Source organism: Neolamprologus multifasciatus, chromosome 18 (genome assembly GCF_963576455.1).
Source record: "Neolamprologus multifasciatus chromosome 18, fNeoMul1.2, whole genome shotgun sequence".
Classification (NCBI taxonomy): Eukaryota; Metazoa; Chordata; class Actinopteri; order Cichliformes; family Cichlidae; genus Neolamprologus; species Neolamprologus multifasciatus.
This window is the reverse complement of record NC_140456.1, coordinates 12,137,778-12,154,150: the sequence shown is the minus strand read 5'-3', so window position 1 is coordinate 12,154,150 and position 16,373 is coordinate 12,137,778. Positions and strand designations below refer to the sequence as shown.

The following is a 16,373-nucleotide window of genomic DNA, read 5'->3' as shown; positions in this document are numbered from 1 at the left end:
CCCATTATTTGTGCCACTACCTCCTGCTTTCTTTTAATACATGTAATAGCAATCCTTTGATTCACTAACTGCCAAAGTCAATACCGCTTTGTAATAAATCACGAATAAATGCTTAATAAAATAACGTTAAGTCTGTGAGAGGGCAGTAGACAGAAACAGAGGAAAAAGTATTCTGGCTTTTTACAATCCTCCCTGTTTATCCAGGCTTGGACCGGCACTAGATGTAGACCGGCATGTGACCCCCTTGTGGCTGGATCAGAGAAGTATGTAAGTGTGGCAATGGTGATGTATGAGGCTGACAGATGAGGAAAGGCAGGAGTCTCCGTGGGCTGTGATGTTTGCAGATAATATTGTGATCTGTAGTGAGAGTAGCGAGCTGGTGGAAGAGAGCCTGGAGAGATGATGGTATGCTCTGGAGAGAAGTGGAGGTGTGTAGAAGCACAGCAGAATACATGTGTTTGAATTGTGAACGTCTAAGGAGTAGAGATAGTGCAGGTAGATGAGTTTAAATAACTTGGGTCAGCTATCTAAAGCAAAGGACACTGCACGAGAGAGAGGAAAAATAGAGTGCAGGCAGGGTGAAGTGGGTGGAGAGGAGTGTCAGGGGTGATTTGTTACAGAAGGACACCAAGCAAGAGTGAAAGGGAAGATTTACAAGATGGTAGTGAGATCCACTATAATGTATGGTTTGGAGATGATGGCACGGACAAAAAGACATGGTGCTGACGTGGAAGTGGCAGAGTTGAAGATCTCATGATTTTAATTGAGATTGACCAGGATGGAAGTTTAAAAATGAGTATATCAGAGGGGGTAAAAGACACAAAGTTAGAGAGGTGAGGCTGTTACGGCTTGGACATGTGCAAAGGAAGGATAGTGAATACATTAGACAAAGTATGTTGGAGAAGGAGCTGCCAGGGAGGAGGGCAAGGGAAAGACCACAGAGAGATTCATGGATCTAGTGAAGGAGGAAATGCAGATGGTTGATGTGACAAAAGAGGATGCTACTATTTCATGTCAAGATTATGACTGTGAAAAATGTCTGCTGCAGAACATGAATTACAGGTGTAAAGAACAGATTAATAAGATCCAAATATGCTTTAATTGGAGGGAAATGATAAAGAAGGTAGCTACAGTGGGGCAAAAAAGTATTTAGTCAGCCACCGATTGTGCAAGTTCCCCCACTTAAAATGATGACAGAGGTCAGTAATTTGCACCAGAGGTACACTTCAACTGTGAGAGACAGAATGTGAAAAAAAAATCCATGAATTCACATGGTAGGATTTGTAAAGAATTTATTCGTAAATCAGGGTGGAAAATAAGTATTTGGTCACCTCAAACAAGGAAAATCCCTGGCTCTCACAGACCTGTAACGTCTTCTGTAAGAAGCTTTTCTGTCCCCCACTCGTTACCTGTATGAATGGCACCTGTTTGACCTCATCATCTGTATAAAAGACACCTGTCCACAGCCTCAACCAGTCAGACTCCAAACTCCGCCATGGCCAAGACCAAAGAGCTTTCGAAGGACACCAGGAAAAGAATTGTAGACCTGCACCAGACTGGGAAGAGTGAATCTACAATAGGCAAGCAGCTTGGTGTGAAAAAATCAACTGTGGGAGCAATCATCAGAAAATGGAAGACATACAAGACCACTGATAATCTCCCTCGATCTGGGGCTCCACGCAAGATCTCATCCCGTGGGGTCAAAATGATCATGAGAACGGTGAGCAAAGATCCCAGAACCACACGGGGGGACCTGGTGAATGACCTGCAGAGAGCTGGGACCAAAGTAACAAAGGTCACCATCAGTAACACACTACAACGGCAGGGAATCAAATCCCGCAGTGCCAGACGTGTTCCGCTGCTGAAGCCAGTGCATGTCCAGGCCCGTCTGAAGTTTGCTAGAGAGCACATGGATGATACAGCAGAGGATTGGGAGAATGTCATGTGGTCAGATGAAACCAAAGTAGAACTTTTTGGTATAAACTCAACTCGTCGTGTTTGGAGGAAGAAGAATACTGAGTTGCATCCCAAGAACACCATACCTACTGTGAAGCATGGGGGTGGAAACATCATGCTATGGGGCTGTTTTTCTGCCAAGGGGACAGGACGACTGATCCGTGTTAAGGACAGAATGAATGGGGCCAAGTATTGTGAGATTTTGAGCCAAAACCTCCTTCCATCACTGAGAACTTTGAAGATGAAACGAGGATGGGTCTTCCAACATGACAATGATCCAAAACACACCGCCCGGGCAACAAAGGAGTGGCTCAGTAAGAAGCATTTGAAAGTCCTGGAGTGGCCTAGCCAGTCTCCAGACCTCAACCCCATAGAAAATCTGTGGCGGGAGTTGAAAGTCCGTGTTGCTCGGCGACAGCCCCAAAACATCACTGCTCTTGAGAAGATCTGCATGGAGGAATGGGCCAAAATACCAGCTACTGTGTGTGCAAACCTGGTAAAGACCTATAGTAAACGTTTGACCTCTGTTATTGCCAACAAAGGTTATGTTACAAAGTATTGAGTTGTATTTTTGTTATTGACCAAATACTTATTTTCCACCCTGATTTACGAATAAATTCTTTACAAATCCTACCATGTGAATTCATGGATTTTTTTTTCACATTCTGTCTCTCACAGTTGAAGTGTACCTCTGGTGCAAATTACTGACCTCTGTCATCATTTTAAGTGGGGGAACTTGCACAATCGGTGGCTGACTAAATACTTTTTTGCCCGACTGTAATTCCTGCCAAAAGCAAAACATTATAGCAGTCAGTGTATTCACATTATGCAACCGTGTGAAAAAAGTGATATGTAGCAGTCTTGAGTCACAGCTCACTTTTTTACATGTTGCTAGAAAAATGAAAATAGGTGCACTGATTTATTGAAACATGCACATATACAATGAAATAGAGTTGTAAAAAAAATCAATACTCACATGAATCCATACTAAACATTAAAATTGAATTAATATGCTGTTGCAAATGAATATCGTAATTAGTAGTTAAGTAGTTTCATATCACTTTAGGAGGAATTTCAAAGTTTAGTAAAGCTCCTGTTTCAGCAATATCAAGTATTAACTAAATAAAATGTTAACTTGGTCTGTGCACAAGGTAATGTTAGCTGTTTATTAGCAATCACCCACATTAGCCATCCATTATCATCCACATAGCACCTAGCTCACTGAAGGTTATGGATGGAATATTGAGCTGTGGCGTAGCGGATTGTGGACACATGGAGAACTAGGGGAACTAATCCGAGTAAATAAAGATTTAAATCTGGAGCAGAGCAGAAGAATCAGATGGTTTCAAGCCTGAAAAGCAGAGCTGAGAATGTAAAAGCTGCAAAAATGAGGCAGAGCGGTGCGAATGGTGCTGAGAGGCAGGCAGGGGAAGCTGCAGGCAGATGTGGAAAAGGTGATAAACTTTAACCTTTCTACAGTAATTTATTAAAATATATGTTTTGTTTTATTGTAGCCAGCTGTGTGGTCAGTTTTAAAATACAGGCAGTGATCGGTTCAAATATTTCACAGTGAGCGCTCTGTTATTTATATCTCCTTATTTTAGCATAACTAATAGCACACTCTATCCAATGTTCATTTTTAATTTTTCTCTAGGGCTCTTTTTCTACAGCAATTAAATGATTTAGATGTATTGAGGAATTGTGCTGTTGTGCCCTTTGCTTATTAGTTGGTTATAAAAATATATTTTACCTTTGGGATCTGTAATGAAAAAATGATGATGTGTAATGAGCTTAACTTAATCGTAACGTACTTATTTTGTTAAATCTAATTTACAATTGGGAAAAATAGTTGAAAATGAAAGTAAAAAGGTAATTAAGTTACCTTGCATGTCTTTTTTGTGTCATGTATGGCTGGGGCAGGCAGGAAGTGGACCCAAATGCAGACACTCGTGCATGAAAAAAAAAACAAAGTTATATTATTTTCAGCTTTATTTCTTTCTTCATAGCATAAACTCATAATATATATTCATCACTTCACAAGTATATTTCTTGTGTAATTTGGAGCACCTCAGCCTTTTTTCTCCCTGTTTCTGTTCTTAAGATCGGGTTCTTGACAGCCACCTTTCCACTGAAATCAGGTTTCAGGGAACAGTCGATGGATCTGCTGAAGGGCTGGATGGATCTCTCAGGTATTTAGTATGTAGGTATGTCCACAATGGTAAACTGACTGGTACTTAAATAGCCTCTTTCTACTCAGTTGAGCACTCAAAGTGTGTTCTCGTAGAAGTCTCATTCACCCGGTCCCACAATCATCAGTTTTATATGTGTCTAAGCACGTTCTAATATTCACTATATTCTAATACTCCAACGGATGCATCGGGGGTACTCAAGGAACAGTAACTTACCCAAGGTTACTTGGACTGGAGAAGTCAGAGACTGACTGACTTGGTAGTCGGCCTTCTACAGCTGCAATTTAGGACCAAAAGGATCAATGCAACTTCAATTTTAAGTTTCAATCATTTGAATCTCTCATTTGGAAAAATATTTTTCCTATACCCAGAAAACAACTCAGATTTTCTTAATATACATGTAGCCTATAACTGCAGCTCAGTTTATATATCACAGTGTAGACTGTACTTAATAACAGGTGGCAATCTTCACACATTCTCCAGGTGCGTTATTTTTATTTTTCCCATCAGATGTGTTTGTAATGCAACCTAGGGGTTCAACACAAAAAAACACATTCTTACCAGCATGCGAAAAAACGAGGATAAACCATTTCTTCCAAGCTCCAGGAACTCTGGAACAGACTGTGAAAGGTATCTTTTATTTATGGACAGTGTTGGTGTGATACATAAATAATTTCTTCGACAGGGTGTTGGGGTGCTTGTGGTGCCAATCCCAGACGGGGCTGATTTGCAATTTAGGTGTGGCACCGAAGGCCAGAAGTGCTGGATCTGGCTCTGAAGAAAACAGTAGAAGTGCTGTGATCGTGTTTGACACTGAAAAAGATTGCAATCTGTAGCAAAGATTGTATCGAAGTGAGGGGGACTTCAGCTTGATTTAAGCAAAATTTTCTGTAAGGTTTCTTTTAATCTCTACAACATGACACTGCTCTGCTTAAATCTATCTATGCTTTTCAAGCAAATAAGAAATATTTTGTAATTATTTCCCCTCAGTTAGACAACTATTATAGCACAAGTGTCCAACAACACAAGGACAGGTTCAGATGAAACCGGTAACTGATATCAAAACATTTTGAACAATAATATCAATCCCATCTTCCACAAAATAGTTAAAGAGTAAAAGGACTTCCATATTTAAGAACAGAGTAAATGGGTATTTCAAGAATTCTTCAGCAGGGGCAGCTTAACTTCCTCTTTGTTCTGTCTATTGATTCCAGCGTACTCTGGCTCTCTTTGCCAAGCCAGCAAACGACCCACCTGCTGTCCTTGCAATGTCAGGAATGTGAATAGCAGTTTGATAAAGCCACATATGGCATGCTGCTCTAACCTCTCCATAAGTGCCATTCCTGATGTGGTGTCACATAAATGAAGTCGATAAACATTGATCAGGATGGAGGGGGTGGAAAGTCCTATAGATGCTGGTGAGTCAGTGTACACATAAGCGCACAGGTGATGCAGGTTTGCAAGTATGCTTCTTTCAGGCTATCACATAAGGTGTTAAACCTCTTTATGCTGGATCGCAAAGTAAATATCTAAAAGTGCTAAATTACGCTGCTCAATTCTGGCACCAAAACAACATTACTGCCATTTATCTGTTTAATAAATGCTCTTATTTTTTTATTCAAAACACCTGACTTGTGCTCTGCTAATATGTGAATACAGTAGCTGTGTTAAAACAGCAGATATCTCCTTGCAGAGGTTTTCTGCACCTACATCGTCTTTTTATTATTATTATTTTTATTACAAGGTCTTATTCCTCATGGTAGCATTTAGACACACCCAATTTTGAAGTAAAATCATTTTAAACAGGACTGTTGTAATGAAAAGATTTACTTGAAAGGATCAAGACTGTCCGCACACTGGCTCCTCTAGACAGTCCAAAAGGAAAATTTTAGTCTACTGAACTACAGAAGGAATTATTTTAAGACAGTTATGAGAGATGTGGTGTCCCTTATTTACTAGGCTCACTAACTGATGGTTAAACCTGACACTATTTGACACTTAATATTACTGTACTTAATGTACAAAAAATGCCTTTAATTTGATGTGTCTAAAGAAGAGTCGCGTTTAACTTTTTTCTTTTCAAATGGGAGCTAGCATTTGCAAAACAAACAAATAAAACTATGAACAACGCAATTGTAAGTAAGTCAGTAAGTGTAACTCAATAAATGAAACGATAAGTTAGTAAGTGAATAAATGAAACAACTTTCACCACAATGGATAAAGTTGCTTTAGTGCCGCATGAACAAGACAATCTTTATGGAAAGTGCAACTCTCCATATGGTGTCATCCTCTCATCCTTTCTTTTGTTACAGCGACAGCTGAACCAGCAGTTGAAGCTTGCTAAGCGACAGGGTCAAGGACGAGTTCATGTTGCAAACAGAATGGAGTTTATCAATATTCAAATATTTAGACAAATTTGATAGGTTTATGGATAACAAAATGCAGATCATTAATACGATCTCTAATGCTGATTGACAGAAAAGTGGAGATTTCTGGTGGAACAGCACCAGTTCTATTGCTGGGTATTTTAGAGCTGAATATGGATATTGGTTTGCTCAGTGCTCCAGTCATGTTGCTGAGCTGCTTCTTTCCTCGATATTGAATACCCCTTGTCTTACGTTATGTAACCTTCTGTTGGTGCCACCAGTGCTGACAGTGGCAGAACACAAGGCCTGCACATGTCTAAAAATGTCCTCCTAATACCCCCTCCTGAGTCTTAGATGTGAAAGTAAAAAGGACAAGGCGTTGCTGTGACATAAAACAGTAGGGAACAGAGCTAGTGAAGGAAAAAACCTCTCTTTCTCTCTGTGGTCTAAATTCTGGTGACTGAAAAATCATCATACTTTACAAAATCATCCCAGTTATTCAACTTCCACTGTTGCCACCAATAAGTTAGTAAAAATTCTTGAATAAAAATATCTACCTTCCACCTTTATTTTTGTTCTCTCCAAAGACAGATAAGGTAGTGAGAAAAACATATTGATATTACCTTTAAAATATGTCAGTGCTAAGCAGACTGTTTCCTTGTGAATCTCAAGAGTGTTGGAGCAGCTTTTGAGTTGGAGCAATGCTCCCTATCCAGTCATTCATCAGTATTTAAGGGCAAGAGACTTGGATTTAACCTTAAATATTTTAGTGGCAATAGCTAAATACAGCCCAAAGCTAAGAGAAAGGGTCATAAAGCACTGGTTTTATTGCACTAACATGTCATAAAGGTAATTTTCTTTTCTACACACACACACTGCTCTAAAAACTTCTTTTCCTAAACTGATGACTGGTCCACTTGAGGCTATAACCACAGCCTCAAGTGGACCACTTCACATTCTCCAAAGCCAGTTCGGAGACAGGAACCTTGAAGCAAAGTATTAAATCACTGAAGGTGATATTATGCTGGACAGATGAAGTTGCTGCTGTATTTAGGATAACAGTGTAGTTATTTGCCAATTTACTCACACATCCTAAAGAGCTGAGCACAATCCCCTTACTGCAGAGACACATATGAAGCCTTCTGTTCTCACATGGTGAATATAACAATGGAGCCAACTTTACCATTAAATGTATTAGTCATTCCAGATGAAAAATGGATAGTCATTTCTAGCTAATAATAATAGCACCTTTTACCAAATAGATTTTATTAGCTAGTGTTGTTTCTGGTTCACTTCTTTCTGCTTTAGATCAGGTCATTTAAAAAAAAAAAGGATGAAAGTATCCATTAATCTGATGCCTGCAATATAATGTGAAATAATTGAAGCTAAAGCTGTATGTCCCAGGGAAAAGTCTGCATCACCTGCTAATGATTTCAGACATTCAAATAAAAAAGCTGTTGTTTTTTAAGATAAAACAAGTATAATAAATCACAGGCCTAATTATAGCTGAGCAGCTTAGCTTACGCACTTGCTTGCTACATAGGATACCTGAATAAACAAGATAGAAAACGTAGCTTTTACATTTTTTGTCTGTCCCCCTGTATGTTTCTTTTTTATTATTATTACAGCCCCTTTAGTGAAAACTGTGATAAACTCAGAGCTGGATATTTGGTAGTGTGTGAACCTTCATGAATCCATCACAGAACTGCAAGTAGTCTATAAACTACAAGTCGGACAAAATTTGTGGCAGAAATCTGGCACCTACAGACATTAGACAAATACTCCACAGTATATGCACTACTCTGAGTAGAGACTTTCAAAATATGAAATTTCCCTTGGCTTTAAAAGCAGCTCAATTATTGCTGTTGCTGGTAAATAGTTAGCTTGCTATCCTTAGCGTAATGTTCAGTTAGAACCTCTCAGTCAGATGACTGTATTTCAAAGTTAGACGTAGCTTTTGGATATCATTACGACCGTGGTCTAATTTGTTAGTTTTAAATCTGGTTGAACACAACATGATGCTCACATCATGAATTATCATCCCCTTGTTTCCTTGACTTGTGTTGTCAAGATAAAAATGCTCAGCTCAGTGCTTCATGACTCGTCTCCATTAACCAGTGGGTGATGTCACATTGGCTATCGTCATTATTAATATACAGAGGATGGGACAACTATAGTAAAAAAGTAATTTCCCTTCTGTGATTTCCATCTGCAGTAGTTTGGCAGCATAGCACTGTTGGAGCCCAGTCCTTCCATATGCATATGGAAGGACTGGGCCCTGGGCCTCGTAATTGAAAGAGCAATGCCTAACGTAAAATTCAACCCTTTTAATGAGCTTCAGATATTATGTCTGCTTCGTTCATCAACAGGCCTCAGCTGGTCATGAAAATGATTGTCAGTCAGTTGTTAGCCAGCTGTTAGTTATCAATTAATTTTGAAATGGGGAAAGTATGAAAATGGCTGTGATTCCCAAATCACAGCAAGGGGTTTTGTAAAACCCCTTGCATTAAAGCTACATGTCATGCACAATATAGATCTAACTGTACCTGGAAATAATACGTGTTGAGAGCAAGAGCGCTCAGCTGTTTGCATTAATAACACTGCCAGCAAAAACACTTGCTTATATTGTCTGCTGAGGACATTGTCCACATGTGTTTTTGTACTTCATGTCTTTAAGGTTTTGTGTTAATTCTCAGCATTTCACGTTTTGGTTGAGGATTTGGGTCAAATTTCTGAGCAAAGGTAAACAAATAATATAATATTGAGATCAAAACAAGGAGTCGTAAGAATGTGGTGGTGGCCTGTGGGGTGATGATGGACTGACGCCTATGCAGACAGTTGGTCATCACAGTCTCTAGGATCCTGGAGATTGTTCTTTCTTTGCTGATCCATCGGGATGACACCTTATGGGTCAGCTGATACCCTTCTGTGCTGCTGCTGCTGTGGCTTGGCACTGAGATCAGCTGATCTCAGTGGGCTTGGCACTGAGTCGCAGGCCCACGTAGGGTTTTGAGACAGATTTTCACACAGATCCACAAATGTAAGCTGCATTCAAGTCCTAGTTGAAAACTGGGACATCTGGCCTTCCACTGTATTCTTTTTGTAAGTAAACAGAATAGCTCATCACACCTCAACTAGAAAACATAGATTTAACCTTTTTAATACAGTCGGCTGTAGACCAAACCTGTTGCTGCTGACTCATTTTCTGAATAACTGATAAGTCTGTTAGTGTTTTCTGCGTCAGAAATTCTAAGCAAAAGATTTTGTTTTTTCTCTTCCAAAACTTTAAACCTTGCTAAATAAAATACATCCATACCTTTCTAGTGATTACCTATAGCGAATTAGCCTTTTTCAAATACCCTGTGTTGGTTCTCAAAGGACGCTTTATAAGCAAGAGTCTGTCAAAAAAGGCATGTGCAACTCTTGTCATAGATAGTAATTTAATGAGAGGCACTTATAATAGACTCTAGCACAATTAGATGTTTCATGACAACCTTTGGGAGTACAATTAATCTCTCAAATGAAATTGGTCTCAGTGCTCAATATGTCACCCAGTGGGATGCATCTTAATTTCTATTCATTGACCCTGCATGAATTAAAGCTCATTTCCTCAACGTGTAGCTTTGTGGTGGCTGCCACAGCAGGATGTAGGCTTTCAGTCGCACTAGCTCAGAAAAACGTCCCCTCTTCCCATTTGATTCAAGGATTAGATCTGATTACAGACTTGAGCTGAACAACCTCTGTGACAGCGGAGCAATCTCCTTTTCTTTGAATCTTCTTGTTAAATTTACATAAAATTGATGGGATTTTGTCTTGAGTTTCTTTTCATTCTCCCATGTTTCATGAGCACAACAAGAGCGTGTCACAGCACAGTAAAATAACCAGCCATGGACAAAGAACCAGGGAGTTCCGCGTTAACTGATATTATTATCAGCAACTGCTGTTGAGTTTAAAATCCTTTATAATGACATTCATCTATTGTCATTGGTTTGCACCTATCTAGAAACAATAAACCCGTAACTCTACATATGTTGTTTCAAATGTTACTGACTAATAAGGTTACCATTGTTCAACAACAACACAAAGACATGTTTCGCTTTTTCGCTTTGGTGGAAGTGTATTGTGTAAGTGGGAATGTAAACATAGTTTTGACAGCAGTTCTCAAACCATGAAGAGAACCATGTGCCACACAAGCAAAGAAATAATACAACCAAAACTCCTTACGCACTCATAGTCCACATCTACTATATGACAGGTCGCCAGCAATAGAAAACAAGTAATACATCTTTTTTTTTTTTTGCGTAGTCATGAAAATATCTGTTTTATACAAAATTAAATACAGTTACAGTATGTTACACCTTTTCCCCCCATACAGGTGAGTTCAAGCATGACTACAAAGCCTCTTAAAAAAACCAAAAAAACATACTAGATTGGTACTTTTAGGGAATTGAAAACGCATGGGCAGCTTTTGGCAAAACAACAGATGCCTTTCCGCAAAGTAAAATCACCAGGGTCACCAAAGCACATGAAGGAGAAAGTGAGGGGAAAAGGCCAGAGTAAAGGAAAAGAGGAAAGGAGAGAAGATGGTAGCAAGTAAGGAAGGAGGCAGTGAGGCAACATGATTTTAGTCCCGTCCACACTATTATATATGTATATATATACTTTTTTTTTTTTAACTTCAGATGATACTTAGAAATCATGTGTCTAGTTTTATACAGTTTGCTCTCAGGATGTGGGTATCTTTATCTGAGTGGAGTATCCAGTCTGCCTTTATTGAAGTATAAGCCAATGACAAGATCACAAAGCAAAGGCTCCGACCGTTTCCTCTGGGAAGTTATAAGACAGCAGTGATTTCACCAGACCTTTCATAAATCCTTCTATCATTCAGTATAACACATCAGTGCACAGCCATTTGCACTAATAACACTGCCATCCACCACTGTGGCCTTGGATATACAAAAAAAGAGTTGCTTATATTGTCTGCTGAGCACATTGTCCACACATTCTTTGTTCTTCATGTCCTTAAGGTTGAGTGTTCGTTCTCAGCATTTCGTGTTTTGGTTGAGGATTTGGTTCAGGTCCCTCAGCAAAGGGAAACGAATAATAGCGGGAACACTACAAGGGTAAGAGTGTGGTGGCGGCCTGTGGGGCGATGATGGAGCGAGGCCTGTCCAGACAATTGGTCATCGCAGTCTCCTGGACCCTGGCAGCGAGCTCTCTCGCACAGGATGCCCGTGAAGCCGGGGGAGCAATGGCAGCGTTGATGGTGGTGGCACGTGCCGCCGTTCTGACAGCGCAGCATCGCGTTGTCACACACCCGAGCTGCACAGACAAAGCAGAAAGGGCAGGGGAGACAGGAAAGCGTGATTAATAGATCACTCAGTGATAGGGCGGCAGAGAACATCAACAGGCAGGTTCACAGGGCACAAGCTGCCTCTTCCTGTCCTGTCTGTACTGCTCTGTGTCCTTAGAGCACAGCTGACACACATTAGAGAGGGTAAAGCCAAGGACTTCAGAAAGTGTGCAAAAAAAAGGAAGAGGACACCGACAGCAAGGGTACATATTAAAAGAATATAATGCTGCCAACAGCCTCTGAAAATACTTAACAAAGGAACACAGACATTGTATGGATTCATGGATATTTTTAGTAGCGCCAAAGGGACTTTATAGCAAATAATTCTGGCAAAACAAAAGAGCAAGCAAACCATGGCTCTGATGAGGTGAATTTAATTATTTGAGAATCAAAGGATGCCAGAGTATTGTGAAACAGCCCCTCTGTGCTGAGGTGAAGAGAACAGAAAGAGGAGAAGACACGGGATGGATACCTGGCTCCATCACATCACCACAACCTTTCATATGCAAATGAGCATTTCCAGGTATTTCACCAGTAGCTGTTATTTTCTTCTCTGTAGTTAACCTTACAGCAAGCAATACAACACTGTCAGAAGAAGGATGTAATATCAGTGGCTGGAGTTTTACCGGCTAACAAACATTTCTTTGTTTTGATGTAGACTGATTAGGACTACATAAGTTAATATCCACATTTCCAGACAAAAACTCACAACTCAATTATTCCAGGAAGCCTCTCTGCTTGCAGAGGTGAAATCCTGGAAGAGGTAATATTTGCCAAGAGATTTCAGTGTAATTGGATATCTCTCCTTGCATAAATAGTAATCACATTTTTGGTTTTCAGTAATGTGGCTCATGCATCAGAATAAACTCAACAAATAATCATTGCTCATGCCAAAACCGATTAAGAAGGCATTGGTATTGCATTTAACTTAATAATATTCCCACCCACTGCACATAGACACCACTGCTGTTATGCACTTTAAATGGAAATTCCAGCTGTGGACACAGGGTTTTATCTTTAATATAGGATTTTCAATAACTTTGCGATGAAGTGTTGGAAATGATGCTTCTGGTAGATCTGCTTTTCCTGACATGTCTACATCTTCTTTGAACAGTCTCCAGACTCGTTTTGTGTTAGCCTTGTTATGTTTAATGGCCTTTCTGTGCTTTTATTTAAAGCGTCAATAACAGTGGCACTAAACGAGCAAATATGGTAGTCAAACCCTTTATTTTAATAGCAGCGGGCCTTGCAAGTTTGTTACTGTATGCAAAAGTTTTTTTCTTTGTGTAGCTGTTTAAAAGAATGAGTCTGGAAAGGAGAGCTCTAAAAAAGACCCAAATGCAGAAGGGCGTGTAAGGCAAACAGTGTTGGAGAGTAGCGGAATACATGTACCACCGTTACATATTTAAAATACAAAATATGAGTAACTATATTCCGTTACAGTTACCGTTTAAAAAGGTGGTATTTAGAATACAGTTACTTTGTTGAAATAAATGGATTACACGGCGGTACTTCCCTGTTTCATATTGTGGCGGGTCAGGCCGGGTTTGGGTTTTGTTTGACAGCTACGTTCTGTTGTTCCAGGTGGCAGTGTTACGGTTGCCATGGTTACAGGGTGACGCTCTCTCTCTGCGTGTTTCCTGGGTGAGAGAGGCCTTTTTGTTGTTGTTGTGCTAAGCTAATAGGCAGAATGCTACCGGTATAGCTCTAAAGAATGTAGCATCATAGGCAGTGTAGTCCGTGCTGCAGGGAGAATGGACTGCCATACACGTTATGTGTCTGTGAGCGAGGGAGGGAGAAAAAGGAAAAGTACGAGCTGTCATCGAGCAAAAACGGGAGCTGGAAGCATGTAAATATAATAATAACCACTGCAGCCAAGAAGAGTGCCTGACGAGCCCAGTTGTAAGTAAGCTATTAAGACTCGACTGTACACCGTGTTCGTGTTTTCCTCCAAAAACAATAAGTTCCGTTGGAGCAGCCTTTCAACGCCTCTCTCTGTCTCTCGCTAGCAAAGTTGACCCAGACAACAAAGTAAAGCTAGTTTTCGGCTACGAGCCGACACAGAACCCACCGTATTAGCCAGAGGTCCCTTTACTACGGTTCGGAGCCGCGGACCTTCAGTAACAGTAATAAATCACAGCAATTGTACATTCATGTAGTTGTAAACAGCATGATGATATATTAAGTAATCCAAAGTATTCAGAATACGTTACTCTCATTGAGTAACGTAACGGAATACGTTACAGAATACATTTTGGGGCATGTATTTTGTAATCTGTAATGGAATACATTTAAAAAGTAACCTTCCCAACACTGAAGGCAAACAAAGGTGAAATTTAATGAAATTTACTAGAGATGAATGACAAAAAGATGCTGGAGGGTTAAGACATGTAATATCAATAAGCCCATAAAATAAAAAGCAAAGAAACAACCCACCCCACCAAATAAAACAGTAAGAGAAAGAAATAAGCAAGTGAAAATGGGCAGGTAACACAAAATAACTCACACATGCAACAGCTGACTAAAAAACATAAAAAGTTAGTAAAACTAACTGTTAGTTTTACAACAACCCTGTTAGTAAAAAAAACAGGGTTGGGAAAAGCAATCAAACTGACTGAAATAGAGACAAGGGCAGGGCAAAACAAAGCATGACACACAAGCTAAGTAACACATGAGACAGGAATATAATTTACATGTAGATATATGTAAATGCAATAAACAAACTAAACTAATTAAAAATAAAATGGGCCTGTGGCAAATCCAGTCTCTGTACATGGCTTGAATGTTGTGGGACTTTCAGATTACAACCTTTTCATTACTAAATAGGTTGTCAATCAAATGTCAATGCATTAATCGTGTCTTTCTGTTGTGTGAAACTGACTGACTGGACCACCACGTGGGAACAATGTTGTAGTTGTTGCTCTCAAAGAAGGGACAAATATGACTGGGGAGATATTTTAACCAGGTGTGGCGGGAATGGACTCATGAATTATGGATCCAGAGTGGACGCAAACATTAATGGCCCTCTGGCAATTCCCCAATCAGTGATTTCTAGTCAGTTAAAAAAACATAAAAAATAAAAAATTTCTAACAGCTAATGCAAACACCTGCTCAGTGTGTTTTGGAAAACAGTCTCAGTAGTTTAGTCAACACATTAACATTGTTGCCTGTGGCCGAAGGATAATCTGTGTATCCTCCAGCAGACCCTCAGGACCATTACCTCTCTAAAAGCATCTGTAAAACCAATTAGTTTGCTTATGCAGAGGCTTAAGACTGTTCTGTCTTTGTTGTGCTGTCGTGACAAAAGATGCTTTACGCTATAAATTATTATTTTTTTTTGTTATCTAAAGTGAAATGAAAACTTTCTCAGTTGGTTGTATTATAGTAACAAAGGACAGCAAACCATGCATGGTAGAATACAACATCCACAAAGTAAACTACCTGGATGCAATACATTTCACATAACAGTGTGCAGAATGGACAACAGAGAAAGAACAGATTGGCTTACATCCACCCCAGCCCTCAACCCAGAGTGCTTCCTAGGTTTAAAACTGGGGTGTGGAACGTTTGTTAAATTACTTACCTTTTTATTTTTAAGAATAAATCCTATTTATTTTCTCAGCACTTCTGCTATCGCCGAAGTGACTAATACTGGGTCAGCTTTTATCATGAAGTCTTCGTATATATTTTTAAAACTATTGGGAAAACATCAGAGTAAATCTGTTACTCAGTTCTCCCCTGTGGTGATAATAGTTGTCAAATTATATCAGGAAATACTCTATAAAGACAACAAATGCACCCAGTCTCTCCAGGCCTGCAATCTGAAGCAGCAAGATCCTATAATCTAAAATAATTCCTGACATGAATATACATATTTATTCAAGACCTGCTATTAGATGTGGTTTACTAACACTAGGTATCACACCGTCTTCCATGAGAGAAAAGTGTCTTTTGAATTGGAAGGTGTGAATGAAAAATTCGTTATTATGTGTAGTTTAAATTTCCTGAGCTAGATTGTTATGTAGTTTACTTTTTTAAGTGACACATTAAATAAGTGCACTGGCAGTGAAAGTTAAACTGTCCTCCTGCTTCAAACCCATCCAGTGGCACAAATGCATCTCTTAGTCAATAGGCAATGGAGCGGATGCTGGCAGCACAGTAATAATGTGTGAAATTCGGCAGAGCCGGTCCTCCTTCTATCTTCAATTTACAAAGATGAGCCTTTCCCATGTAAGAATAATGGAATCTGAAAGGACACCGCGGGACACTGTGGGGAGCGTCCCTGAAGAGATTCCTCACTGTATGCCACACCAGCTCTTAGCTTAAAATTTGTAGTCTTCAGTCTGGCTCGGAGGAATTAATGAAAACATTAAAGGGCTATTTTTCAGCCTTTGTAAAGCTCCCTCCAGAGGACATTAAAAATCCCCCCCTTTTGTTTTAATGCAGTGGGTCTACAAATTTACCCTGTCTGACATCACTCACTCTTGGGCTTGTGCAGCAAGTGAAGAC

At 39.7% G+C, this 16,373-nt stretch overlaps 1 protein-coding gene across 3 annotated transcripts in view; it reads right to left on the bottom strand.

Annotated features, from left to right (window-relative positions):
* Positions 1 to 10,608: 10,608 nt before the first annotated feature.
* Positions 10,609 to 16,373, bottom strand: part of LOC146497437 (netrin-G1-like) — a 70,899-nt gene continuing 65,134 nt past the window's right edge. For all 3 annotated transcript variants that reach the window (XM_085140509.1, XM_085140508.1, XM_085140510.1), the window contains one exon: positions 10,609 to 11,833. In XM_085140509.1, the coding sequence (XP_084996635.1) occupies positions 11,595 to 11,833 (239 nt within the window). In that variant the 3' untranslated portion in view covers positions 10,609 to 11,594. The remainder of the gene's footprint in view (positions 11,834 to 16,373) is intronic.